The sequence below is a fragment of the Motacilla alba genome, chromosome 15, assembly GCF_015832195.1.
Source record: "Motacilla alba alba isolate MOTALB_02 chromosome 15, Motacilla_alba_V1.0_pri, whole genome shotgun sequence".
In the NCBI taxonomy this organism is placed as follows: domain Eukaryota; kingdom Metazoa; phylum Chordata; class Aves; order Passeriformes; family Motacillidae; genus Motacilla; species Motacilla alba.
The window spans coordinates 1,938,067-1,965,587 of record NC_052030.1 but is presented as its reverse complement, the minus strand read 5'-3'; the positions used below and the strand labels follow the sequence as shown (position 1 = coordinate 1,965,587).

At 46.1% G+C, this 27,521-nt stretch overlaps 1 protein-coding gene across 2 annotated transcripts in view; it reads left to right on the top strand.

The window, feature by feature from the left end:
* Positions 1-1,221: 1,221 nt before the first annotated feature.
* Positions 1,222-27,521, top strand: part of FBXW8 (F-box and WD repeat domain containing 8) — a 48,191-nt gene continuing 21,891 nt past the window's right edge. Inside the window, exons 1-6 of one of the 2 annotated variants that reach the window (XM_038152412.1) lie at positions 1,222-1,334; positions 1,530-1,694; positions 1,927-2,015; positions 18,584-18,741; positions 26,251-26,447; positions 27,310-27,519. In XM_038152412.1, coding sequence (XP_038008340.1) covers positions 1,263-1,334; positions 1,530-1,694; positions 1,927-2,015; positions 18,584-18,741; positions 26,251-26,447; positions 27,310-27,519 — 891 coding nt within the window. In that variant the 5' untranslated portion in view covers positions 1,222-1,262. The remainder of the gene's footprint in view (positions 1,335-1,529; positions 1,695-1,926; positions 2,016-18,583; positions 18,742-26,250; positions 26,448-27,309; positions 27,520-27,521) is intronic. The other variant, XM_038152411.1, reaches the window with a different exon arrangement.

Sequence of the window (27,521 nt, the reverse complement as noted above, 5' to 3'; positions counted from 1 at the left end):
GCAAGGCAAAAGCTGGCCTGGTTTGGCTGTGCTTCCCTGTGCGTGTGCTCAGCCTGTCCCTGTCAGGAAAATGTGCTGCTGTTTGGGGAGGGGGCAGAGGTTCTGCCTGGGGAGCTCCACTCCTGCACCACAGCTGCTCTTTTGGTGTGTCAGCAGAAAGCTGCTTTGGGGTTTTTTTTTTTTTTTTTGTATTCTTGGAGCAATAACACAGATATTTATCCTACTTTCAAATCAAATTGAGAGCAAATTCCTAATGGTTTGGATTTGGGATTGCCTCTTTTTGGTGCTTTTGAAGTTGCTGAGTGTGTCCCTCTAGGGACAGGAGCGCTCAGCCCTTTGATTCCAGGGTGCTGTGCGTTGCTGGAGAAGCCTCAGTGCTGGTTCTGTCATTTCAGGGCATTATTCTTGCCCTGTGCAGGTTGTTTCCTTTGTCACAGGCTGGGAGGCGATTGTTTCCCTCCGCCAGTTTGCACTGAGGGCTCTGGGTGATTCAGAATGTTCATTTTGCTGCTTTTGGATGTTCCTTTTCTCTGTAGGTCTCAAACCTTAAAAACACTTGCAGGTTACTCAGATCACCCCTTCTTATTAAACATTTAGTCTTATTAAACATCATATGAAACATTTTCTGGGTGTGTGACTATGGAAAAAATGGCAAATAAATATAAAGAGATTTGTGTCCATGGGATGCTTGGATTCTTGGCATAATCTGGGGACTGAAATGAGCATTAGATGCTTAATTGTAACTTACTAAAAATGATGTCAGTCTCAGAAGGTTCTTTTAATCTTTTTAGAACCAGAGCACAATTGATTGCTGCTTTCACCAGTCACGGCTTTCATTGGTTACGTCTGTTTTTTTAAATTAAGAATTACAGAGGGAAAAAAAAAGCTACTTAAGTTGGCTCTTACCTCTTGAATCTTTAATTCTGAGCCCACAATTGATTGTGATGAAGCTGTTCTCTCTGGAATGGGCAGCAACTTGAGGCTGCTTGAAAAACTTAATAATTCATTCCTATTTATGCATACTGTAACACAATAGGTTATAAATCACTAATGTCATATCCCTAATCAGGCATTGTCAGTGGGACTTCAGAGATATGGTGCTGTGATCTGAGAGGGTTTCTTAGCTACAAATATGAAAATATATTCATATTTTTGCTCTAAGCTCACAATTCTCTCTTAATTGTTTTCTTGCTGCTTTTTCTGTCAAAACTTTCCAGTCACTGATATTTCACGTTGACGGTGTGGCCACTAAACTGGTGTCTATGTTATGTGGAGTTTTAGTGGAGTATAAACTCAGTTATTTCCTGAAGAAACCACAGAAAACAAGCCTTTTGGTAAGAGTCTGGGGTTTTTATACACTCAGGTGTAAAAAGACTGAACCAGTATATTTGTTAAAGTAAGACTTTCATCTTAGTACAGGCCTGTATTAATTTATATATTTATATTTCAGATACTATTAATATTTCATATTAAATCTCATTTTTCCTTATCCATTTATGAGAGATCCATATATAAACATTAATTTCTAGGTCAGCAGGACGTGGAAAATCCTTGCGGAAGATGAAGTGTTGTGGTACCGGCTGTGCCAGGAGGAGGGATACCTGCTGGACATGAGCATCTCTGACCATTCCTGCTGGAAGCTCGCCCTCAAAAACTGCAGAGCCAGAGAGCACATGCTGAAAACCAACTGGAAGGTGAGAGGGATTTTCCTTAGAGAAATGGGGAAAAATGGGAACGTGCTTCGAGCAAGTGGGAGAGGAGAGTTGGTGTTGTGTTCTGCAGCTCCTCTTTCCCAGCTGAAAGCTGCTGGGGGGGATTTGGGGTAGATGTGCCTTCTCTCAGCAGCAGTAGCAAAGCTGGGAGATGGCCAGCAGCAGGTTTTGTGGATGACGGAATGGGAACACCAAGCCCCGTGTCTCTCTGCAGAACCGCGTGGGTGCCGTGAGCCAGCTGCACTACGAGCCCGGCCGCGTCCTGTGCGACGTCCACTGCTGCGACGGCGTGGTCATGGCAGGGTGAGCACGGGCTGGCACTGCCCCCTGCACCTTCCCGAGAGTGTGCGCTGCCCCCTGCACCTTCCCGAGAGTGTGTGCTGCCCCCTGCACCTTCCCGAGAGTGTGTGCTGCCCCCTGCACCTGCACTGCCCCCTGCACCTCCCGAGAGTGTGTGCACTGCCCCCTGCACCTTCTCCAGAGTGCGCTGCCCCCTGCACCTTCCGGAGAGTGTGTGCACTGCCCCCTGCACCTTCTCCAGAGTGCGCTGCCCCCTGCACCTTCCCGAGAGTGTGCACTGCCCCCTGCACCTTCCCGAGAGTGTGCACTGCCCCCTGCACCTTCCCGAGAGTGTGCACCTTCCCCTGCACCTTCCCGAGAGTGTGCACCTTCCCCTGCACCTTCCCGAGAGTGTGCGCTGCCCCCTGCACCTTCCCGAGAGTGTGCGCTGCCCCCTGCACCTTCCCGAGAGTGCGCTGCCCCCTGCACCTTCCCGAGAGTGTGCGCTGCCCCCTGCACCTTCTCCAGAGAGTGTGCGCTGCCCCCTGCACCTTCCCGAGAGTGTGCGCTGCCCCCTGCACCTTCTCCAGAGTGTGCGCTGCCCCCTGCACCTTCCCGAGAGTGCGCTGCCCCCTGCACCTTCCCCAGAGAGTGTGCGCTGCCCCCTGCACCTTCCCGAGAGTGTGCGCTGCCCCCTGCACCTTCTCCAGAGTGCGCTGCCCCCTGCACCTTCCCGAGAGTGCGCTGCCCCCTGCACCTTCCCGAGAGTGTGCGCTGCCCCCTGCACCTTCCCGAGAGTGTGCGCTGCCCGCTGCACCTGCACTGCCCCCTGCACCTTCCCGAGAGTGTGCGCTGCCCCCTGCACCTGCAGCAGGGTCTCCACTGCTCACTGCACCTTCCATAGAGTGTGCACTGCCCACTGCATCCTCTATGGAGTGTGTAATACCCACTTCACCTTCTGTAGAGTATGTAATGCCCCCTGCATCCTCTATAGAATGTGTAATGTCCTCTCCACCTTCTATAGAGTGTGTAATGCCTACTGCACCTGCAACAGTTTGCAGTGCCCACTCCATCTTGTAGAGTGTGTAATGCCCACTCCATCCTCTATAGAGAATATAGAATGTGTAACATCCATTGCAGTTGCAACAGTGTGTAGTGCCTACTCCATCCTTACCAGAGTGTGTAATGCCCACTCCATCTTTAACAGAGTGTGTAAAGCTCGCTCCATCCTTACCAGGCTGTGTAATGCCCACTCCATCCTTCCAGGCTGTGTAATGCCCACTCCATCCTTACCAGGCTGTGTAATGCCTACTCCACCTTTAACAGAGTGTGTAAAGCTCACTCCATCCGTACCAGGCTGTGTAATGCCCACTCCATCCTTACCAGGCTGTGTAATGCCCACTCCATCCGTACCAGGTTGTGTAATGCCCACTCCATATTTAACAGAGTGTGTAATGCCCACTCCATCCTTACCAGGCTGTGTAATGCCCACTCCATATTTAACAGAGTGTGTAATGCCCACTCCATCCTTACCAGGCTGTGTAATGCCCACTCCATATTTAACAGAGTGTGTAATGCCCACTCCATCCTTACCAGGCTGTGTAATGCCCACTCCATATTTAACAGAGTGTGTAATGCCCACTCCATCCTTACCAGGCTGTGTAATGCCCACTCCATATTTAACAGAGTGTGTAATGCCCACTCCATATTTAACAGAGTGTGTAATGCCCACTCCATATTTAACAGAGTGTGTAAAGCTCACTCCATCCTTACCAGGCTGTGTAATGCCCACTCCACCCTTACCAGGCTGAGTAGGGCTCACTCCACCTTCACCATCTGAAATCTCAAGTGCTTCTTGTAATGAATTCAAAAGCAGCACCTGTTTGAAGCATAAGAATGGATTCACCTGCAGTTCCTGAGACAGGCTGTCCTTAAGTGACTGATGAGGATGTTTATCTACAATTTACCTCAGCAGTTCAAATTTTTATGGAACTGTTTAAAAGTTATCTCATGTACAAGTAGTCCCTGTAAAAACTCAGGTGTTTTCTGATGAACTCCATCTGTTGTTTGGCTTGTGGAAGCACCCAGAATGTATTAACATTTCACACATCTACTGAAAAAATCCCCCTTTTTAATGTTTTTTCATAAAAGTCTCTTAATCACAAGGGTATCTTGTCACAGCACAAAAATAACTTTGGAAGGACTGTTACTTTTCTCTATTCTTACTTAAAAGACAACCTGGGAGGAAAATAACCTACTCCGAATAGATAAACTCAAACTTCTCTTTTCCTAATATAGAAGTTTTCTGGACCTTGGTTTAATGTTACCTATTCATATGGTTTATACTCTTAAATACAATTTTAAGTGTCACAAATTTTTAGAAGAGGTTACGGTGATTCTCCCAGTAAGTGTGAGGCTTTCCTGTGTTCTGTTTGAATTTCACAGGTTCAGTAATTAGTAACCCCCCAGAAATGACATGAGTAAATAAAAATTATGGTATCCTGGGGAGCTGGGACATTGTCCTTGACATACCAGAGTTCAGTGTTTAATGGTAGCACTTCATGCTAGTGGCCTGGGACTGAGGAAACTGCTTCTAAAATACTTCAAAATTCACAGACTGGTTATAAGAAAGATGCCTGGAAAACTCTTAATTCCTGGAAATGCTTTTGAATGCTCTTGGGCAGCTGAGAGCAGGGCTCTGAACTATCAGGCAGCAAACCCAGTTGTCTCCATGCTGCTGTCAAAACCTCCAGCTCTTCTTTACCTTCATTTTCTCCATTGCATTTATATCCAAACGTGCAGTAGATAGGAGTTATGCAGATTAAATTACATTTCTGAAGTTTTAATAAGCCAAGGTTATGAATCCTGCATATTAAACTCCAATAGTCCATACTTTGGACTGGTGTATTAGAGAAGTTGGGTTCTGACAGTTGCACACACTCTTTTCATATTGGTTCTCCAGTTCCCCCAGTATCTCCTGATTCTCTTGATGAATTTACATCAGGGGTGTGGTACAATTAAATAATTCCTGTTCCTGAAAATAGGTGAGCAGGTAAGAGACCACTGAGGGAAATCTGCACGTGGGTATCCTTTAGGGAAAATGATGTTCCCTTAAATGGCTTTCCAGTAATGTCTCTGGAAAATGAATTATCTCTTTATGAAGCTGTGAGCATGTGTTTGATAAAACAACATGAGGAAATTAGAATTCAGCTGTTTGAATTTACCTGGTTAGTAAATGAAGAGTTTAGAGTATTAGAACACAAAAAAATATAACATATCCCCTGCTGTTTACTGCTTGCCCTTCACTCTGCTTGGTCTCTTAATTTGGTAAATGGGAAATATCAAACAAGGGAGACTTCAAGTTATAACTAAAACTTCAGAGGGCATCAGCAAATTGTGCAGAGAAATACTTAATGTGCATCTGGTAAGTATTTAGGATATCAAGGAAGTTGTTGGGGTTTTGTTGTTTGCTGTGTTTTTGTTTTTTAAATCCAACCATAACCCTCCCCTGTCTCTCCCAGTTGATAAAATTGAACTTAATGGCATTGTGCTTTCAAATTTGTCATAAAAGTGTAATGAATCTGGTGATCAATAGCAAACTGTTGTGTTCTTTCAGTGCTGAAGAAGTAATTTAATAGCTGAGGTTTACAAAGTCAATTCTCCTCTCAGTATAAATATCAATTATCTGTTACATTTAATGATTCTCTCTCCTGTTCCACAAACACTGTGCTCAGCTTTGCATGGGACTGATCAGTGCTTACAGAAGGACCTGTGTCTGAGTGTGCAAGGCCTGGTGCTGCTAATCCAGAACTGTGGGGCATTTCCCAAGGATTTTCTACCCAGTGGCTTGGGCCATGACCTTTCTTTTGTCTCAGGTTGCTGCTCAGTTTTTAGCAGGTTTTTTTGATCATAATTCCCTCAGCCAGTCCTGTGCTCCAGCCCCTCCAGGTCCTTTTTGTCATGCGGGGCCCAGAACTGGACAGAGGATTGGAGGTGCCCCAGGAGTGCCCCGTGCTTTGCCCTGGGACAGCCCAGGTGCCCTTGGCCCTCTTGCACACCTGGGCTGGTGACCAGCTGCTGTCACCAGCACGCCCAGGGCTTTGTCCACTTTGTGCAGCCACTCCTGCCCAGGCCTCCAGCATTCCCTGGGGAGGTGGTGGCCCAGGGTAGGACCCAGCACTTGGCCCTGCTGATGTTCTGTGCCAGAACTTTGCCTGGCACTGAGGTCAGGCTGACAGGGCAGCATTTCCCTGGATCCTCCTTCCAGCCCAGCTCCTGGATGGGCATCACGGAGCTCAGCTCACTGATTGCTGAGCTCAATCCCCTAGGAAAGGAGGGCCCATGACCTCCCTGCTGGGAAAGGGTGGGGAGTGTTGGGGTGAGCTCTGCCCCCCTCCCCAGCACCCTGGGGTGGATCCCAAGGGCTGCAGCAGGATGCCAACCATTTCCCCTTGGATCATGGGGGCTTCATTCTGCTCCCTGCCCCTGTTTTCCAGCCTGGGTGCCTTGAGGAGAGAGCCTTAATTCCCTCAGCCTTTTCCTCATCTTTTGTCACTGTTTCTCTCTGATCCAATAAAGATGGAGATTCTCCTTAGCAATCCTTTTGTTGCCACTGTATTTATAGAAACATCTTTAACTCTTTCTGGCAGCAGCAAGATTAAGTTCTAGTTGGGCTGAGAGGAGTTCTGGTTGGAGAGAGCAGGAATGCTGGGGTTGGTGTGGTTGGGAGTCCCTTGGAGCAAGCCTGGAATCACTGATTGATTTGAACCTGTGCTGTGCTGGGCATGATCTTGTCATCTTCACTGTCCTGCTTCAAACTCTGCTGCAAAGTGGAATCATTTTTATTTTAGTTGCTGTAGAGCTTTTTAATCTTTCTGAAAGAGAATTTACACAGGCAGAGTGACTTAAACCAGCAGCTGTGATTTATAGAGGCACAGTTTGAGCTGGTTCAGGAGCAGCTCTTTATTAATCTGTGAAGGAAGCAAAGGCACAGAAATACCCAGAGAAATGCTCCTATTCCATGCACTCTCCACTCGTCCCCACGCTGCTGGCCAGGCTGAGGCCAGGAGATGGCAGAATATCAAGGATTGATTGAGTGCAACCTGAGCTGGGAGCGGAGGTGGCAGCGAGCAGCTCCCCTTTGTGCTGCCTGACATCAGATAATTCAATCTGGCCTGCACGCAGAGCTTCTTGTGTTTGTCATTAAAATTTCATCGCGGTGGTTACCGGGCTTGTTTTCTGGGTCAGCCCCTGAATCCCTTTTCATTTGAGCCAGTGGTGTTTGTGGTTACCTCACTCCCAATCAATGTTGTATTTGCCAGCCTTTCTACAGTTACACGTCTCGAAGGATCTTCTCTAAAGGGATGATGTTCTCCCCCTCATCCCCCATTCAAATGGAGTTTCAGCCCTAAGTCAGAGCTTACTTAAAGCAATTATATAGCTGCTTGCTTGGCTTTTAGAAATTCCTGCTGGTGATGAGGCTCCCTGTGCCTAATGCTGTCATTTACTGTGCAGAATGCCTGGGTTGCTTCACTTTCTCTTACTGAAATCTGGATTTATATGGGTTTTTTTTTTTTAAGCAAATGCTTGTTCAGACAGTAAAATTGCTACTTTTTTGCTACCTTTTTTTCAGAGGTTGGGTCCTCCTGGACAGAGCAATCTCAGAACGTGCATCTGGTCCTTGTTTGACCTTGTCATTCCAGAGGATCCCATGGTGTGACATGCCCGTGGCACATCCTGAGACTGTTGCTCCTGACTAGCTCTGAAATATTCACCTGTGGCTGTTCTTGAGCCCTGCTGGGAGCTTGCCTTGTGCTGCTGGTGCCCATCTCCCCTCACAGCTCACCCCTAAAACCACACCAGGTGGGCTTTGAGAGGGATGTGTTAATTTTTTAATGCTTGCGGAAAAAGCACTGTGGCTTCACTGCTGCTGCTGCTGGCTCTGAAAATAAGTAAACAAAAGAGACCCAGAGTCAGACCACCCTTCCCAAGACCCAGAACTATAAAGTGTCATCTTTTTCTTTCTTTTTTCTTCAGTTTTCCATGACTGAGTGGTGGCCTGGTAGTGAAGAGCTTGGCCACAAACTGAGCAGATGCTGTGAGGAGTCCATGCCCCTCTTACAGACTGGGAAATCAGCTCTGGCTTCTCTTGAAATTTTCATTTCAGTTGTTTTCCTCCTTTCCCCTCTAAGTACTGCCTGCTTGCCTTGAGATTTGAGGAGTTAGGACTGGTGAGATTCATCTGCTGATTGCCTTGATAAACCAACAGATTCACATTTCCTCCCTTTTCAGGGTGGGGCACACCTGGCACAGGTGGTGTTTCCCAAGCGATGCTTGATAAAGGCAATGAGAAGCTAAGGAAGAGCTTCCTAAATACCCTTTGTGGTTCGTTAGGGGAATCTGGACATTTATTTCTCATGCTGACATCCTAAATGCTGAAATGATTTTATACAGTTGTCTTCATTCTGGTGAGTCTTGTGGGAGCACTCACAAACAATTTGGGCCTTTCAGTTTAACTCATTTTGAGCAACATCTACACACAAGTAGCTGCTCCTTTATGGTGAGTTCCTTTGTTCTCTTCCATCACCTTCCATTCCACTTTGCTCCTGCTCAAAGGTGACCTGCAAATGACTTTTTAGAAGCTGGGCTTGCCACTCTCTTTAGTTTCATAATGATGTGTGAAACTAGCCCGAAAGGCTTGAAAAAGCTTTCCTGCACTTTTAAAAACTTCATGTCAACTCTCATCTAATTTGGATTTTTTGCTATAGGGCTTGTGGGTTATTCTCAAGGTATTTATTATTAGCTCTTGCATCTTAATTCAGTGTGCAGACCTGAGGAAACCAAAATATTAATTAGTAATGAAAATGAATCAAAGTTAACAAACTGAAGACTTCCAACAGCCTGAATAAACCCCTGCCTTGTTTAATTGCCTAAATTTCACTTCTAAGATGCCACAACTTCCATCGTTTCTCCTTCCCCTCCCAGTGACTGTGAGCCAAGATGCCAGAGAAAGCAGAAGGTGAAAAGAATTGCTTTTTTTTTCTTCAACCTTCCCCAGACCTTTTGTGCTCTCTTCACTCAATCTCATCATTGTTAAGGAGCAGTGTCAGGGCTCCTCTTTTCACCCTGAGCGGGGAATGACATCATGAGTTCAGAGGGCTCGGCTGACAGACGAGCACGGGGCTTAGGTAAGGTCCTGTTAGTGACAGCCAGGCTGGCTTTTCTGTCAGCTCCTGAAAAAAGCCTTTCAGGTGAAAGCCGGAGTGGGGTTGGGTTGTTGGGTTGCTCAGTGGTGTCAGGTGGTGGAGGATTCACCTGCCACTGCAGCAATCAGCTCCTGGCACCCATCAGGGGAAAGCAGCAGCAGCTGAAGGCTCTTGGTGTCGGAGCAAGCAGGGTGGGATCATTGTTGTATTAAACAGGAAAGGAGTTTTGAGTTGGTTTGGGGATTTTTCACTCCAACTGCTTGTGAAGCCTGATCTGACTCTGTGGAAGCTGCTTTTGCAGCCTGCCTGGAGCTCTTGGTTTGCCTCTGGGTTTTGCTGCTGCAGGTGATGCCTTTGGTGATGCCTTTGGTGTTCTCAGGCACAGGCAGTAATTTTGAGCTTGTAAATCCTGTTTTTTTACTAAGGCCAGACAGACCCATCCTTCTTTCCACTAAACTTCTTGAAGATTTCATTTTTACTCTTTGGGCTGTCACCATCAGTGCCTGGAGCCCAGGTGATGCCACTCCTCTCTGCTGCTTGCAGCCTGTTGCAGCTTGTGTTCCTTCCAGAGCAAACAGATCAATTTCCAGCATCCTCCAATGCTGTTCTCTCACCTCTGTCTGCAACTGGAGCCACTGTTTTATCTGTGCTTTGTCCTTTGTGACATAATGGGGCTCATGGACAGAGCCTTCCCAAATTGCATCATAATGCCTCCTGAATTCTTATGGAAAAGATAATTTTTTTCTCCTGAACCCACAGTAATTTGTTTCCTTGGTAGAGCAGCTGCTTTAATTAATGGGCCTGGGCTGATTCAAGCCACTGGAACCTGGAGCTAGGGGATGGGAGATTTTTTTGCCTTAAAAATCAAATTACTAGAAACAGTGTGGCTTTTTCTGATTGCTGCTTTTATAAATGTTCATTAAAATGTTTTCCTTGCAGTAGAACCCTTTGGCTTGTTTCTGTTCCCTTGGTATGACATTTGCATGCACTTAATATAGAAGGTGAGGTAGAAAGCAGTGAGGATGGTGAAATGTTAATTTTGTTACAGATAACAGTGCTGAGCTGCAGAACTACACACTCTAGCAGCTTAACCCACTTTCTTGAGGGATAATTTCCTAAATAAAGCCCTAAAAATGAAGGTAGAAGCTCTCTGCAGCTCCATATTTGTGAGGGGTCCACAGATGGGCGTGGGTTGGTAAACTGGAAAGTTGGGTTCCCAGCAGAAGAGTTTGGGAACTGATCATGAGGATGCTCAGAATGGATTTCCTACATGCTAAATCTGGAAGTGCTTCCAGATCCATTTTGGGACACATTAGTCACATTTTTCATGGCTGCACTCATATATCAAGCAACCCAAAAGTACATTTGGATGAAATCAGGGAGATTAATTTTCTACTCTACATTCTTCCACCAGCATTAGGATTCTTTCAGACTCTGGTTTTGGTTTACCCCCATCTGTTTTTCCTTGTGTTTAATGGTGTAGCTTTCTGCTATGTAATTGAAAATTTTCTCTTCCCTGTTCCATTTGTGTTTTATTTTTGGCCATTGGGTTCTATTTATATTCCTTTCTGCCATGTAGCTCTTTTCTGCTACTATTAGTTTTTCCTGAATGCTTTCCTTAAGGAATCCCTCAGCCAAGCTACCTGTTGGTTAGAGATGGCAAAATCCAAATACCTGGGAATGAGAATGCAGGGAGAACTGGGAACTTTTACCTCTTCCAGTCTTTGAGGCTCCTCACCCTGTGGTAGATGTTTCTGAGCAGTCCATCACTGATCCCTCACTTAGAGGAGTACAAAGGAGGTGCTAGAATCCCTTGAATTCCAGTGTTTTTCATTGTGATTGAGGTACCTCCCAGCATGCCATGGTTGTGGTGAGGAGCTGTTTTGAAATTGGACATTGAGTTGTCACTGTCTCACTCGAGCCTGGGAGAGAAGATGGAGCTCAGGGTCAATTTGAACCAATTTGAGGGTGTTTGGGCTTGGGTTTGCATCTTTAATTGGGCCTTATTCTTGAGCCTGCTGAGGGGGCACTGGCTGATACCTTAATTAAACACAGGAAGGACTGGAGAGTTGCTTTTGCTGGAATAAGGATGAAAGCTCTGAGGTGCTTGTTGGAGGAAGACAATGCAAAATACTCATTATTTTACTTGCTTATCAACAGCCATCCGTTTAAACAGAGACTGTTACTGCAGCAAAATTCCTACTGACTTCAATAAAATGCACTGACATTGTAAGGACTTCATAATAAGATCTTTTGAGTATTAACAGATGGTCACTGACTGCCTGAAACAAAGTTGTTGGGTTTTTTTTTTTGGTTTGTTGATCACCGCAGGTATCTGGAAACTGAACAGACTTTGCCTTCTGGAAATCAGACCTGACTGTGAAACAAAGGGGGTTCTTTCTCCTTCCTTTTCCTTGCTGCAGACTCTTTATAGAAAATATGGAAAATGTAAACTGGTTTCTGGTGGGTTTTATCAGAAGTCTTTGGTGACCAGCCCGATTTGGTGCAGCAAGCCTTGCCCTGGAGGTGTGTGCTTGAGGCAGCACCAAAAGTGAGTGGCACCAGCATCCTGTCTGAACAGAAACCCAGCAAGGGTCCTGTTGACCTGTGGTTTGAAGTGAAATTCTGCAGTGCCAGCAGTACCCCAGCCATGAAAGAAAGCAGTTTGTCTTTGCTGCTGCCATGGACTGAATGAGCGGAGTCTCAACTGTTTGGAAAATGTTCCTGTTAACAGTTTTTCTTTTGTGTATTTGTCAGTTTATATATTAGTTGCAGTTGTACTTTGCACAAACACTAATTAGACAGCCATCAACACTCAGGGCCAAAGCCTTACTAACAATGCAACTGTGATAGCAGTGTCTTAATTGGTTGAGTATAATTGTCATTAGGCAACCATAAAGACATCTGGGGCTCTGGAGAGGGATCAGCCTCCCCCTCCTCCTCTTCCCCAAATTTGTTCTGGCTATTGCTATCCAGCACAGTGGAGCTTTTTCAGATGAGATTCTGTGTTTTGACCAGTTTCCTGATGTTTTTCTCCTTATGAAATCGTCTGCCTCTTCAGCACCACTTCATTAGAGCTGTGCCAGCCTCCAGCTCTGCTTCCTCCCACATGTGCTCTGCACTCCACCACCTGCTTCCCAGACATTCATCGTGGGGCAGCAGCAGCTTTTAACCCCAGCTCCTTCTGCTTTCACTCATGTGGGAGGGCATGAGCAAAATGTCCATCTCATTACTGCCACTGAAAAGTAGTCACAATGCTTTTGGTTAGTGAGTAGGTATTTTTATTGTATCTGAATTTAATTTTCCCCAGTTTTTCTATGGCATATGCATTCCACCTATTGTTGCTCCATTTCAGCAAGGTTTTGATGCATCTCTGTAAAGCTTAAGCTGAACGGTCAGGCTAATTTTTACAGCTAGATCCATGTCTGGCCAGAATTACAGAATGGGCTCCTTGAGGGGAAGAATATTTAGAAAAATACAGCTTGTCTCTTCTCTGCTGCTGCTTCTCGTGTGTCTGTACTGAAATATTCCAAAGAACAAGGGCAAAGTGGAATGTGAGTCCATCAAAAGCTGAGTTATTTGGGTGGAGAGGCTCTGTTGAACATCAGAGAAGGAGAAATGTGTCTGTGAGTAGAGAGAGCTGGGAGCCTGGTATGGTGTGGTGGAAGGAATCAGGGAATGGGTATCAGGAGAGGGGGAAATTGGCCTTGTGAGCAACAGGCTTCTTGTTGCTCCCTGTTGTGCTCAGGAGAGCAAGACTTTGGACAGCCTTCCTAAATGAAATGAAGCAGGCGTGGTCTCTGATGTGGGTTGTTTTAGGGTTTGGGGTTGGGTTGTTGGGTTGCTCAGTGGTGTCAGGTGGTGGAGGGTTCACCTGCCACTGCAGCAGTCAGCTCCTGGCACCCATCAGGGGAAAGCAGCAGCAGCTGAAGGCTCTTGGTGTCAGAGCAAGCAGGGTGGGATCATTGTTGTATTAAACAGGAAGGGAGTTTTGAGTTGGTTTGGGGTTTTTTCACTCCAACAGGAAGCTAAGTGGGCATTTCATTGCCATCTTGGTAGAAAATCATGTACCTGAGTGGGTTTGGAGTGCTGGGCTTGTTCTTGGGCAGACCTTGCATCTGGGGTTATTTCATTGTGTGATCCAAATGAAATTTTCAGGGCAAAATGTAAAAGTTGTGGTAGGAAATGAATAGAAATCTTGAAATTATCTAGAAATAGTGCAGTGTGTTGCTCTCTCCAGCCATCTCTGTTGATAGGGCAGATTTGCCAATTATCTGCAATAAAGCAGCCTTTTTATTTTTTTTACAGCAAGGCAGTGCTTTAATAGTTTAAAAGCCTTTTGTTGTGGTTACAAATTGAAAGTGTGGTGCTCTTTACAACAGCATTAAATTTTTTTTTTCCTTCTGAATTGGATTCATCTGTGTTTGAAATTTTTCCAGTTCAGTCCTGGTGCAGGCCCAGTGCACACTGGAAATGGGCAGAGGAGGAGCTGGTTTATGTCTCCCATTTCCCCAGGCTGGTTCCCTGCCCAGACCTGCGGCTCCACTCATGATCCCACCATGGTCTTGTGGAACATCTCTCCCAATCCTTCAGCTCTGCTGTGTGGGACTGCCCTGGGAAGGATGGGAATGGTGAGAAATGGGGGAGGAGGGAAACAGGAAGCCTTGGGAACCTTCCTGAGGAACTTTTCCTGTGCTGGCACTGCTGGGAGCTTTGGTGGGCTCTTGAAGGGTTCTCCTGGCACGTGGAGTCTCCCTGGTCTCTGTCAGTGGAGGAGCCCAGGATGCTCTCAGGGATTGCTGGGCAGTGTCAGAGCCCCCTGGGCACAACTGGACAAACTCTGGTGTCCTGCAGGTCCTGGCAAGGGCTGTGGCTTCATGGCACAGGAGTGGGAGCTCTCCAGCACGAACTGATCCACCAGGGAGGGGAGGAGGAGGAGGCTGCAGGGTGGGCTGGTGCAGACCCTGCCAAACAGCTCCCAGCAAAAACACATCAGAATTTCATCATCAAATTGATTTCAAACCAATGGCCAGAAGTGTTTGGTGGTGCTGATCCACTTTGAGCTTGGCTCAGAGGTGGTTCAGGTGGTTCTTCATGAGCAAAGAACAGTTCAAACTAAATTCTGACTTGATTGAGTTCTGAGATAATGTAAGGATTTACTGTGGTGCTGTGATGTTGGATCTTTAATTCCAGGATTGCAGTCAATGCATTGTTATTTTTGGCGGATCCCTTGTGTTCCAGGCTGTGTGTGGAAACCAGGTGCAATGTGCCCTGAGAATTATCCAGCCCTGGATCTCTCCTCTTCTCCTGCCATTTTCTCCTTCTCTCAGTCTTTGTTTTTACATCTCCAGCCTGGACTGTGTGAGACCTACACTAGGAGGAGATGCTGTTCTTCCTTGTTTATTTAGAGATGAAAACAAATATTCTGTCACTGAGTTCTGTCCAGTCTACCAGTGTTTTATGTCTCCCCTGGAAATCACTTTTCAGTGACAAGAGAATTTTGGCTTCCCTTGGGAGGAATCTGCTGTTCTTGGCAGTCAGGAGAAGCTCAAAAACACGACCCCAGCCAACCCTAATGTAAGGAAACAAAAATCACTTCAAAATTAAAATGCTTCCAAAACATTGTGTGCCTCTTGTTGAAGGGGCCTGCAGCAGATCTGTGCAATCACCTGTCCTGTTGTGGTTTATATCCAGATTTTGATGCAAAACGAGCCCTTTCCAGTTTTGCAAACTGAAGAGATTTGTTGTGATCTGATGTGCTCTCCGTGTCCAATCCAACGTGAAACATTTTGCTTTGGGGAAGCGTCTTTCTTGGCCTGTTCTTGTTAGATTGTGCTGCTGTAAATTGGAAATGAAAGCAGGATTCAGAGGGGTTTGGGCCTCATTTGCAGAGGAGGGAAAGGGAGAAGTGTCCCACCCTGTTCTCTCATTTCCCTGGGTGCTCCCCTGTAAGGCACAGCAGGGGAGGCAGGTGACAAGGACAGGCTTCCCTCTCTTCCTGATCAGTGCAGGGAATTAATGTGCATCTCTGTCTGCCTGACAGATTGATTTCCTCACCCCCCTGGGCACTTCAGTTCCTTCTGTAAATTGGAGCCTTTTCACCAGGAGATGTTGGGAGGGATCTGCTCCCAGTACCAGGAGCCCCGGGCATGGCACTGCCCAGAGAACTGGGAAACCTGAGTGCAACTCCCACGTCCCCTAAACCTTCCTTTCCTTCTTTTTCTTGTAATTAACTGTTTTTTTCCTCATAAACACAGCCAGATTCCCAAACACCAGACCTCTGAGGCTTGTAAGAATCACTCCTCCATAATACTTTTCCCCCAAAAGTCAGGATAGTAACAGGTACCCTGTAACAACACAGTAACAACACAGGTTACAGAGCAGGAAGCATCTTTGATTTCCCAAAAGAATCCAAGTGTCAGCTATGCCAGGGTGTGACATCTGACAGTGTTAATTATCACAGTTTTGTCAAAACTGGCCTTAAATAATTATAGAACTGTGGTGTTTGAGCAGTTGTAGAAGCTTCTCTGCTTTTTCTGTGATTTTTTTTTTCCTTTAATAGTCTCTTGTGTGGTCATAGTGGCCCAGAGCAGTTTATCCATTGTTTGCTGTGTAACAACCTTCTTTCATTCAGATATATTCAATATAATCTGAAAAGTTTAGTTCTCTTTCTTTATTTCCTCATTTACAAGCTGATGTTAAATTACAGTTTTTGTTATATTTTAGTGAGCCTGCTGCAAAAAATGAACCATTGCCTTAATTCTGAAGACAACACTTAGTTGAATCAATTAATTAATTAGTCTTCAGAGATGTAAGTAAATTGATCTGTTGATGAGACATCAAGAAATTTCTTCCACAAAAAGAAATTTCTTCCTATAAAGAGCAGTAGGTTGGGTGGGTGCTTGTGTGGTCATAGATAAATGCTCTGGTTTAACACAACCAGAAATCTTGAAAGACTGAAAAGAACCAGTTTGAACTTTTGCCATGAGGTAATTTAGGCTTGTTCCTGATTTCCTTTTTCCTCTTGAGCCTGGCTCTCCTTGTGTGCTACTTGCAGAGCGAATACTGATAGCAGTGGCTCAGTTGTGTGTCACAGAATGGACTGGGTTGGAAAAGACCTTTGAGAACATCAAGTCCAACCTGTGACCCAGCAGCTCCTCATCAACTGAACCGTGGCACTGAGTGCCACATCTAGGGACAGTGACTCCACCACTGTGGGAACTGGAAACCCAGAAACTTCCACAGCCACTGAAGAGTTTGATCTGCAGCCTTAGAAAAAGTTTGGATTGATGTAAAAATAAAATACACAGACATTAAGCAGAAAAATAATAAACTTATGTTTCTATAGTTGTAAGAATATGCCTTAAGTAAGTGAGAAACTGCACTGATAAGGTGGTGAAGGGTTTAGAGTGTAGGGGTGGGGTTGTATGGAGTGAGCTGAGAGGTTAGAAGTTATAATAGAAGCATCTGTGTGCAATTGAGACAGAGGCCTATTGGACAAAAGTACCCTCAGTGCAGTAGAAGTAAGTAAAGGTGATAGGTTAGAAAAGCAAAATAAACCTTGTGGCATCTATTCATTGGCTTAGAAAGTTCTGTATTGTCTTGTGACAAGGAACTCGTGACCATTTTGAGCTATGGCTGATTGCTTGCTCCTCTGAAATCTCACAGCCTCTGAGACTGATGTTTATCTGAGCATTAAATCCTTCTTAGCCCAACTGTGGTCCCATCCCTTCGTTGAAAGCTGTGACAATGATACACCACCTCCCAGGGCAGACAGTTCCAGTGCTCAATCTCTCTTTCAGTAAATAATTCTTTTCTGATGTTCAGCCTAAACTTCCCCTAGCTCAACTTGTGTCCTCTCATTCTGTCAGTTGTTGCCTGGGAGAAGAGACCAACCCTCCCTGGCTACAGCTTCCTGTCAGGGAGCTGTATAAGGTCACCCCTGACCCTTCTTTTTTCCATGCTGAGCAATCCCAGCTCCCTCAGGAGCTCACAGGACTCACAGTTCCTCACAGGACTTGTGTTCCAAGCCCCTCACCAGCCTTGTTTCCCTTCTCTGGAGACACCCCAGTCCCTAAATGTCCTTCCCAAACGGAGGGCCCCAGGACTGGACACAGCACTCAGGGTGCAGCCTCACCAGTGCTGAGCACAGGGGAAGAATCACTGCCCTGCTCCTGCTGGCCACACCATTCCTTGTAGCTCCAATTTCAGTTTACCTGCCTGCTTTGGTAGACTTTGGTGCCACATTCAATAACTGGGACTAAAATGGGCCAAGCTGATGGTTTTGTGCACAGGGGGCTGAGGGAGGATCAGTCTGGGAGCTGTTTGTACCCATCCTTATTCTTTCCTCCCTTCTGCTGCAGCCACCTCCTTGCAGGTGCTGTGGGGGTGTTGATGTTGGATTATGCCCTTTATGACCCAGAGATGGGGCAACTGAGAGGTGTTTGAAGAACTTTTATTCCATTTTCAGTCTCATGAGAAAGGTGGGACAATACAGATGTTACAATCACACCATCACAATCAGAAGCTGACTATTTTCTAATTATGATACACCACTAGTGTTTCTTAACCTATCAGCTTTAGCCACACCGTGCTGTAAGTGCCTTAAAGCCAATCATCTAAAATAACCCCTCATGGGTCCCACTACAGTGCATCTTTCACAGTTCTGTTTCTCCAAAGTATCCAGTCTCATTTGTGAGGCCATCCTTTGAAACTTGTTTCCAGCTCCGTTTCTCTCCCACAATGTCTGTCCCATGCTGTGGCATTCCTAACTCAGCATTTCTCATCTCCAGCTTTGCCTACAGATGCACACTGTGTGGGCCTTCTGTCAGGTTTGGAGAATTCTCTCCAAATCCATTTCCCACATTTCCCCCTCTCTCTTGAACAGAAGAAACTTCTTTGATGGCTTTGTGTCTTGTTTGCTGTGCACAGTGAGGTGTACAAGGCACTGCCATTGTCACTGTAACAATCAATGCATATAAACTTATTTTGTAAAGTTTTTTAGTCAAGGGGTAAAACTATGTTTTAAACAAGTCATCTAACTATGATCTATCCTCTGTTATAATTTGATTTGTGAAATGATTACGTTTTTGAAGTTGTTTGTGGATGGACTCTGAAAGGTCAGATAAATTTATACAACACAATCCTTCAAATTCTTTATAACTATGATTATGTGCACAGTTTGCATCCAGATCCATACCATGTTGTGGCATTCACATTCTCTGAACAGAGAGAGACATAATTTTCTCCCCCAGGATTTTTGCTGGAGAAGCACAGAGAGAAGAAGAGAAAACAATTCTTACTGCTCTGTGTAAGCCTTCCATCAAGCTGTAAAAATTCCCTATAATTCATTTCCCAGGTGGGGTGACAGCTGCCCTTGTTTTGCAGGTACAGCTCGGGGGAGGTGAGGCTGTGGGACACCCGCACCTGGGACTACGCAGCCCCCGTGCTGGCAGCAGTGCCAGGCCCTGCAGGGGCTGCAGCCCTGCCACACGTCTCCTTTGTGAGGATCAACAGCTCCCTGGCCGTGGCTGCCCACGAGGACGGTGAGCAAGCACTACTCTCCTCCCTATTACAGCAACAGCAAAAAAAAAGAAAGGCTTTAGAAAAATGAAGCAGCTGTGCTCAGCTTTTTGTGTGTCTGTAATCCTGTGTATCCACACACACGCACACACTTGCTTTTATGTGAGAAAGTTGGCCAATAACCCTAAATGCATTAGGAGGCATTGGAACATAGCACCCATTAAAACTGAGCTTTAATTCCTACTGGAGCTGCTGCACAAAGCTTGAGTGCCAGGCTGTAGTCCAGCCAAGCTATCTTAAGCAAATAACTTGTTTTGCTATAAAAATATTAAATATTCTTCCACCAGCCTTCTCCTCTGGCCAAAACTCCCTTGGGGTGCTGTGGAGCTTTGTTATGGGGATGGTGGTAAACTTGGATGCCTGATTAATCCCCATCCCTCTCGCTCTTGGCATGGTGTGTGGATGCACTGAAGTGTTGGTTTGCAGTGCTGGGTTGTTATTATATACTTGGATTTAAAGAAATGAAAGCTTTCACCTAATATTTAGTGAAACCCCCATAAAATCATGGTTGTGTGCATTGTTTTAAATATCCTTAGAGGGTTTCTATAATGGACAACAAGAGCCAGAGACCAACATCTTCTGGATGTGGGAACAGCAATTAAAAAAGTCAGGTTTGGACAGTACCGGCCGACTGGGATCCTAAACTGAGGGGCTCAGGCAGAACTCCACTCCCATCATCTTTAAAATGTAAAATTTGATACTTAAAACGTCTCTTGGGTATAAATAAAGAATATTTGTAAGTTTTGAGAGCCTTGTACACATACTGTCTTTGATCCTGGCGTGTCTACAGGTGAAAACAAAACAGAAGGTGGATAATCCAAACAAAATCCCTAATCCATACTTTTATTTTAGAAGTAAATTACATGCTTTATGTGTTTTAAGATTCTCAACATCCTTAGCTGATTTTCTATCTTGGATCATGCCAGGATGGTTTTCTGTGGGTAGAAATTGTTAATAGGCAACATTTTCTGACAACAGCAAATCTGGTGTTATTAATATTATTTACTGGAGTCATAGGAAATTCTAACACAGGTTTGAGTGCTGGCTTTTTTTTCCAGTGTTCCAAACAATGACTAGCAGAGGGTCTTTTGTTTGTTTTCTAGTTTCCCACTGACTAATCTAATAATTTGTCTGGGTTTTTTGCCTGTCATATCCCTTGCTGTCAGTGCTGTGACTGAACTAGTTTGCATAAAGCTCGGCGTCTTTTATTCTTTTGGGTAGAGATTTTAATAGGCTCTGTGATATGGCAGTTACTCTGATTTGAGAAGCCTTGGTCAGAATAGATTAGTTTCTATGGGAATAGGGAAATAAAAAGACCCATTTTAGCAGTGTTTACTAACTGCAAGCCGAAAGCACATATTTACAGTTTGCTGGAGAGAGTTATTTTCAATTTTGGGGAGGGAGCGGACGGCTTTGAAGATAATGTGTTTGATTGTTCTTTGTTGTACTTTTCCAGCTCCCTTTCCTCTTTGTTTGTAAGTTTGACTAACCCAGAGAAACCATCTGCTCGTGTTGGAGGTGGTGCTGTCAGGCAGTCTAGACTTCCCTGGCGAATCCCTGGCTCGCCCCGACACCATCGGCTGCTCCCGGTCCCGCAGGGCTCCCGCCGTGCTGGCCTTGGCTCCCCATCCCAGGGAAGGGCTGGCAGGCACTGCCTGCCCTGCTCTGCTCCCCAGCTCCTCCCCAGGCACTGCAAGGACACAAGGCTGTCCCCCCGGGATGCCCTGTCCAAAGCGGGTTGTCGCTCCTTGGTGGCCCTGCAGGAAAATGGGATTGGAGCTCGTGGTGGAGGTTCCTGCTGGTGCCATCCTCGAGCTGCAGGGACAGAGAGAGGAGGGAGGAATGGATGAGGAGCAAATGAAGTTCCCTGTGCCCGTGCCAGCGCTCAGTGGGGGCACTGGATGTACACCTGGGGCAACGGGACTTGGCAACTCGAGCCACAGTTGTGATTTTTGAATTCCAACCCACTGGCCTCATATTTCTTCTGCCTTGTTTCCTATTGTCAGCACTGGCAGTGCTCCAGTTTGATTTTACCACTAATTGTGTTGCACGTTACCGAACTGAAATGAATCAAATCAAAATGCTTTTCCTGGAGCATTAGATAAAGCAGGCGAGGGTTCTGGGTAATGAGCAGATGCTGCTAATGCAGGGACAGGAGAGGCCTTGCCAGGACTCCATCTGCTCCATGCTTGCCTGCCTTTGGCTGGGAGCCACAGCTTTTGGGAAACAGCAGTCTGCTTCAGCCATCCCTCTCCCCCCTGCGCTCTGGAGTTGCATGGTTTGACTGGCAAACAATGTGCAGCAACAGGAGAACAGAACTTTTTCCTGCTGTCCTTTAGATGCCACGGCCACCCTGCTGCAGGCACAGTGGGGGGACACGGCCCTGCTGCCCTGCTTGTACCCCCTCAGGCCCACTGTGAGGAGCTGCTGGCCTTCCCAAGCTGCGGAGGATGCACAGGAGGGTGGTTGCTGCAGGGATCAGAGGTGCTCTTGCCTGCTGCAGGCTCCAGGAGGGGAATTTTGGCAGTGCTGCTTTTTGGAATTCTGTGCTCTTGTCCTTTCTGATGCCCCTGAAGCTGCCGGGGGGTGTTGTCCCTTCTGTACCCTCTTTGCAGAGCGATGGGTTTGGTGCCTTTCCCTGAGTGCTGGGATGTGCTCCAAGAGAGCAGGAGCATTCCAGGCTGGCTGGAGTGAAGGAAAAAGTGTCAGAAGAAAACTGCAGGAGCAGAGGCTGGGATGGTTATTCCCATTGGTGGCTGTGGGTGCAGATCTCTTGGTTTGGGTGAGTGGAGTGTGATTTCCCATCCCAGTCATCCCATTCCCCACACTGGGAATGAAGCAGGGTCTGTGCCTTCTCTGAGGGACTGTCCAGGGATGGTGTTGTGTGGAAATCCCTGGAAGAAGGGTGGGGGAGGTAAAATCTGGGAATGCTTGGTGGGAACCAGTGTGGTAATGGTAGTGTGAGTGAAAGGCTTTTGTCACTGAGGTCTGATCTCTCACTATTTGTACCCTCAGGACCTGCTGGAAGTGAAAATTAAATGTAAGATGTTGGTTAATGAACTTCAAGTATCTACTAAGGTTAAATTAGTGTTTACTAACACACAACTAGAAGTGTTTTTGGGAAAAACTCAAAAATTCACAGCAACAAGTTTTGATGCTTCAGGCTGGTGCTCATTTCCACCCATGCTTTTCTTATACTGCTTGTACCTCATTGAGATATGATATAGCTAAAAATTACAAGGAAATAAATTAATGTTCCCACTTTGGAGTGAAAAAAACCACTTGTAAGAAGCCATAGAATAGCTGGAGTTGGAAGGGACCCACAAGGATCATCAAGTTCCAGGGTTTTCAGAAGGTGAAATAGAGTTTTATTTTGTTTAAATCAAGGTGGCAAGACCATAACTCTGAAACAGGACCAGCACCATGGAGATGGTGTGAATTCAGCACCTTCTGGCCTTCCCAGGCTGGTGTGTTCAGAAGCTGAAGGGATGAGCATGGAAACCAGGAGCACATTTGGATTCCCTGCTCCAGCACAGACAAAATTTTGGAGTTAAATTTTTTTTTTTCAGATAATACACATGTAGATTGCTTTACATCTCTTCCAAAGCTGGCAGCAGCCACCAGCTGACAGCAAGTGCTGGTTTAAATGTGGAAGAGCTGATGCAAAGGGTCTTTAGGATCCGAGCTGGGATCTTCCACACCCACATCCAGCCCTCCCATCCCGAGCTCCCCGAGTTGGCAGCTCAGGTGGGCAGTGCCAGCTGTGCCCAGCTCAGGAGGGGCTCAGACAGGCTGTGTGACACTGCCAGACACAGCCAGGATAATATTTACAAATGAGATTTAGCACTGTTTGCTCTGTGGTTGTGCTGCCTTGCCCTGTCGGAGGATTAGGGGATTTTAAAGGAAAAAAGATACTTGGGTTTGTTTCATTTTGTAGCAAATGCATTGCCTGTAATAGCAGAGAAAAACCTGTGTGAAAACAGATGTAACAGCTGCTTTTGCAGGATGTCTTTCGTGCTGCCAGCACTGCTGGTGGAGAGAGAAGAGCCTCCAGCCTCCCACCTTTGACACAGCAAGAGCTGTGCAAGGCTGGTGATGCTCCCAAAATCTGGAGTTCAGTCAGGATCAGCACTGCACTCTGAGGCAGAACAGCCTCCTGCTCAATGTTCTATCCGAGTACTTTCCAGTCTGGAGTCAATGGCAATAAATGCACCTTTCATCAGAAATTCAGAAATGTATGGGTTGGGAGTTGAATTTTTTGTCCAGTCTGGGGCAAAGTGATAATCTTTGGCTGGTGCAGTGATTGTCACTTTGAATGTCAGCATTGCAGCAGCAGCAGCTTCTTGCACTTCTTCTTGTGAGCTATGATGACTTTCCAGTTTGCTCATAATTCTAAATAATTGTGGGCAGTTACTGTTAGAGTTCAGTTGGAATAATCACAATTATGGTGCAGATTTTAGCGTGCTGTGAAACCACTGCTTATAATTTTCATTTCATGACCTTCTAACACTTGGTAAGATTTCAGTATTATAAAAAATAAAAAAGATAACATATGGCTGCAACCTTAACTTCACCTCAGCAGAGGAATTGCTGTGGAAATGAGGTGCTGGGCAGTGCTGGAGGCAGGAAGACAGACTGTGGAGAGCAGTGATCTCATCTGCACTGCTAAATCTTTGCCTGATTTTTTTTTAGTGCTACGCTAATAACCTGAACTGGAATGGTGTGGGATTTTTTGCTCTTACCCAAACGTGATTGACTGCTGCAAGGACTTGCACACCCATAAATACCTTTTGTTGTTTCTGCAGTGAAATGCAGAATATTCTGAGCAGCACTTTTAGCCCTCGTAGCAGCTTTACCTATTTATAAATCCAGTGCAGTGCTTGCTTTTTCTGTTTTCTTTCTGTCTTGATCCTTGTGGGTCCCTTCCAATTCAGGATATTCTTTGAACTCTCCAGGTTACTCTTTACTTTGTGCTCCTTCCTCACATGTGAATTTGTGACCTTACAAGTCACTTTTTTTTTTAGATTATCAGGAATATATTGCCCATATCACGTATCAGATGTTGCACACTATGTTTGCCTCGTTAAAATATTTTATTTTGGACAGATTTTGTAATGTTTGAGATGTAATAATAATAATAATAATAATTAGTGGCTTGGCTTGTTGCTCAAAATTAGAGAGCAGAACCCTGAGCTCTGGGTTTCCCAGTTTGCTCCTTTGGTCAGAATATTTTTCTTTTTTTTAATTTTTCAGAACTTTCATCCATTTAGACACTGTTAAACCCAGTGGAATGTTCATCACAGAGATGTGTAAACAAAAGGCTTCACTGAAAACAAATCAGCCTCCCTTTTCCCCTTCATGAACCTGGTTTTTAATTTGGATCAATTTTCTGCTGAACAAAAATTGAAAATCTTCCTGCTTGGAGGAGCCTGGCAGCCAAATCCATGGTCTGACCCAGAAGTCCAGTTCTGCTCCCTGTGTCTGATCCCACTTGGTCGCTGCTGGGGTTTTTGCCTGGCTGAACCATCTCTCCTGGAGGTGAGACCTCCCCATCCCTGTGCTCTGGGGAGGAGCAGCCCCAGCTCAGCCCTGCCGTGGCTGCAGGGGGTGCAGCCCGTGCTGCCCACTTGGATTTGTTAACTGGATTTAAACTGTGCACAACCAGTCTGTTTTGCAAACCCAGTTCAGCAGTTATTTACCTTTCAAGCAATTAACATAATTACCATTATGCTAAGAAGTCATTTTGGGAAGTTCTGCTCGGAGCCCTTACGACTCCGTCGGGACAGTTTTAGTCGGGACTTATCTTTCTGATGGAAGCCTAATTGCAGTTTTGGCTTTGTGTAAACAAACAGAGGCGGCTAATTGTTTAGGCAAATAGCAGATTAATTTAAATATTCATCCCTAATAAAACAAAAATGGTCCCCATTATGGTACTCATTCCCATGGTGAGGAATATAAATATTCAGTGGGAGTGCCATTAGACAGGGATCTTAAGGATTATCTGCATTATTTCACATTGGTAGCACTTTCCAGATACCAAATAATCTTTACAAAAGCTACCATAAATCAATTTAAACTCATTTAGCTACCATTTCACTATGTGCAGTTTCATTACCACACTCTTGCTTCACCTCCTCTGGGACTGGGGAGGAGTGTTTGCAAACTGGCAGTGGTGCCCATCCACAGCTGTCTGTCAGGGCTTTTATGTCTCCTTCTGAAGGAAGAGCTGCCATTAATCATTTCATCATTAACGTGCTCCTCTGCAAGGGAGGCTTCTCCAGCCCTGCCTGTCACGCTGGAAGATTGCTTCTCAATTCAGTGCAAAGGTGGCCCAGAAGGCTCCAATTCCCTTCTGTTCCCTCCTGATTGCCTCAGGTTGCTCTTACTCAGATTATGATGCTTTTAAATAGAGAATTAGGGAGCCAGGCTGGCAAAAATGCAATTGCAAATACGTTTTCTTTTGACTTACACTCTTTTATTCTTTAGGATTTGTATTCTTTAGCTTTTCTCTGTGGTGACCAGGGACGGGACCCAAGGAATGGAGCTGTGTTGGGAGGTTTAGGTGGAGCTCAGGGCAAGGTTCTTCCCCCAGAGGGTGCTGGCACTGCCCAGGCTCCCCAGGGAATGGGCATGGCCCCGAGGCTGCCAGAGCTCCAGGAGCCTTTGGCCAGCGCTGCCAGGGATGCCCAGGGTGGGGTTGTTGGGGCTCTGGGCAGGGCCAGGGGCTGGGCTGGATGGTCCTGGGGGTCCCTTCCAGCTCAGGATATTCTGTGATTCTGTGAACCATGCAGCAAAGTGACTTAAAATTAGAGCATGTGTTCTTCCTTACTGGTTTTGGGGTAATTGAGAGCCTCTCTATAATAGAACAAAATTTCAGGTGTCAAAATTTCAGGTGTCAAAATTTCAGGTGTGTGTACGTCTGATCTCTGAACATGGGGATGTGGGAGAAGTCAAAGAGTCTTCCTCAAGGTAGCTGCTAATGTTATTGGACAGTCAGAAATTAGGAATTAGGTACAGAGCAATAGAGCCTGGAATCACAGAATCTCAGATGGGTTTGGGTTGGAAGGGACCTTAATGCTCATCCCATCCCACCCCTGCCATGGCAGGGACGCCTCCCACTGTCCCAGGTGCTCCAAGCCCCGTCCAGCCTGGCCTTGGGCACTGCCAGGGATCCAGGGGCAGCCCCAGCTGCTCTGGGCACCCTGTGCCAGGGCCTGCCCACCCTCCCAGGGAGGAATTCCTTCCCAATATCCCATCTATACCTCCCCTCCTTCAGCCTCAGGCCAGAGCACGTGATTTCTCCTGTGCACCCGTGGCCAGAGGAAGCACAGCATCCTGAAGTTCAGGTGTCCTGCCCCCGTCTCTTCCCCGTGTGTTCCTTTGTTCCACCAGCTGGATTTGCAGCTGTTGAAAGGCTCGTTGAAGGCTGTGGCAGAGCTGAGCTAACCCCAGTGCCCGTTTCCCGTGTGCAGGCACTGTCAGTGTTTGGAGCCTGCTGCTGGGCCGGGAGCCCATCCATCACTTCCAGCACAACCAGCACATCCAGGCCCTGGCGCTGGCCCCGGGCGGCGCCGCCGTGGCCACGGCCTCCGGCTTCCAGGTCAGGGTGGAGAGCCCCGATGACAGAGGATTCTGGCAAACCCCAGGAACCTTTGAAATCCAGAAATTGGTGAGTCTCCAAGCTGCTCTCCTTTGTTACAGGAGCTCCTGATCCACTAAGTGGTGTTGGTAGGGTTGGGATGGTTCTTGCAAAAGTCTTACAGCCTGAACTAGATCAGGGCGTTACCAGCTCGAGGCTCTGGCTTTGGAGCAGCTTCAGGGTGAGTCTTCCATCCCTGAAGAGCAAGGGTGACCTGCTGGCTTAAACTAGGAGTGAAAATGAACACAGATCCATATGGTGCAGGAGGTTGGCTGGGTTTAATTTGGGTTTTTTTTTTGTTTGGTTTTTTTTTTTGTCAACAGTAAACTAAGCTGGCTCATTTTGTAAATCAGTTTTCTCGCATAGAATTGGAGCTGAAACTCCAGGTCTCATTCCAGATCCACACTGTCTGATTAATTCTGAGGCAGGATATTGCAGGCAGACTAATAGTGTCACTTGTGAAACTGCAACTACTCATGCAGCTTCTTTAGGTTGCACCTTCTGTCACTGAAGTTTTGAGTTGTAATTAAAACTCATTTTCTGAAGTTTTATTTTGTCTCAGAGTATCAGCATTTGTTTGAAAGGGGAAGGAAGTGTGTAGGAATAGAGTCTTGCAGCCTCTCTCCTGTAGGAGGAAGCTGTGCAGTTAAAGGGTGTGAAGTGATTTAAACCACTCCTGATTAATCCCCCCTCCAAAGCTAAGTCAGTCTTACAGTTCAGAAATAAGCTGATGCTCGGTCTTTCTGTTGAATTAATCCATAGCTGAGATGATTCTGGACACACATGAGTAGTTTGTTCAGTTCAGCATGTGACACTAGCGATGCAAAAGAATTTTTGACTGTATTAGAATAAAATAAAATAAAAAATAAAATAAAAAGTCTGCTCTTTTTAGGTCAACTTCCTTAATCTGGTTCCAGATGTGACGGGGGGCCCAGTGGCAGTGGCAGCTGCAGAGGACATTGTCTATCTCCTGAAAGCAGAAGCTCCTGGCAGAATCCTCCACTCTGTCTATGGTCAGCCTGTCACCTGCCTCGATGTGGCTGCTCACGAGGCAGCCTTTGGCATCAAAACCTTTGGCTGGCTATTGAACGAGCCCAACCAGGT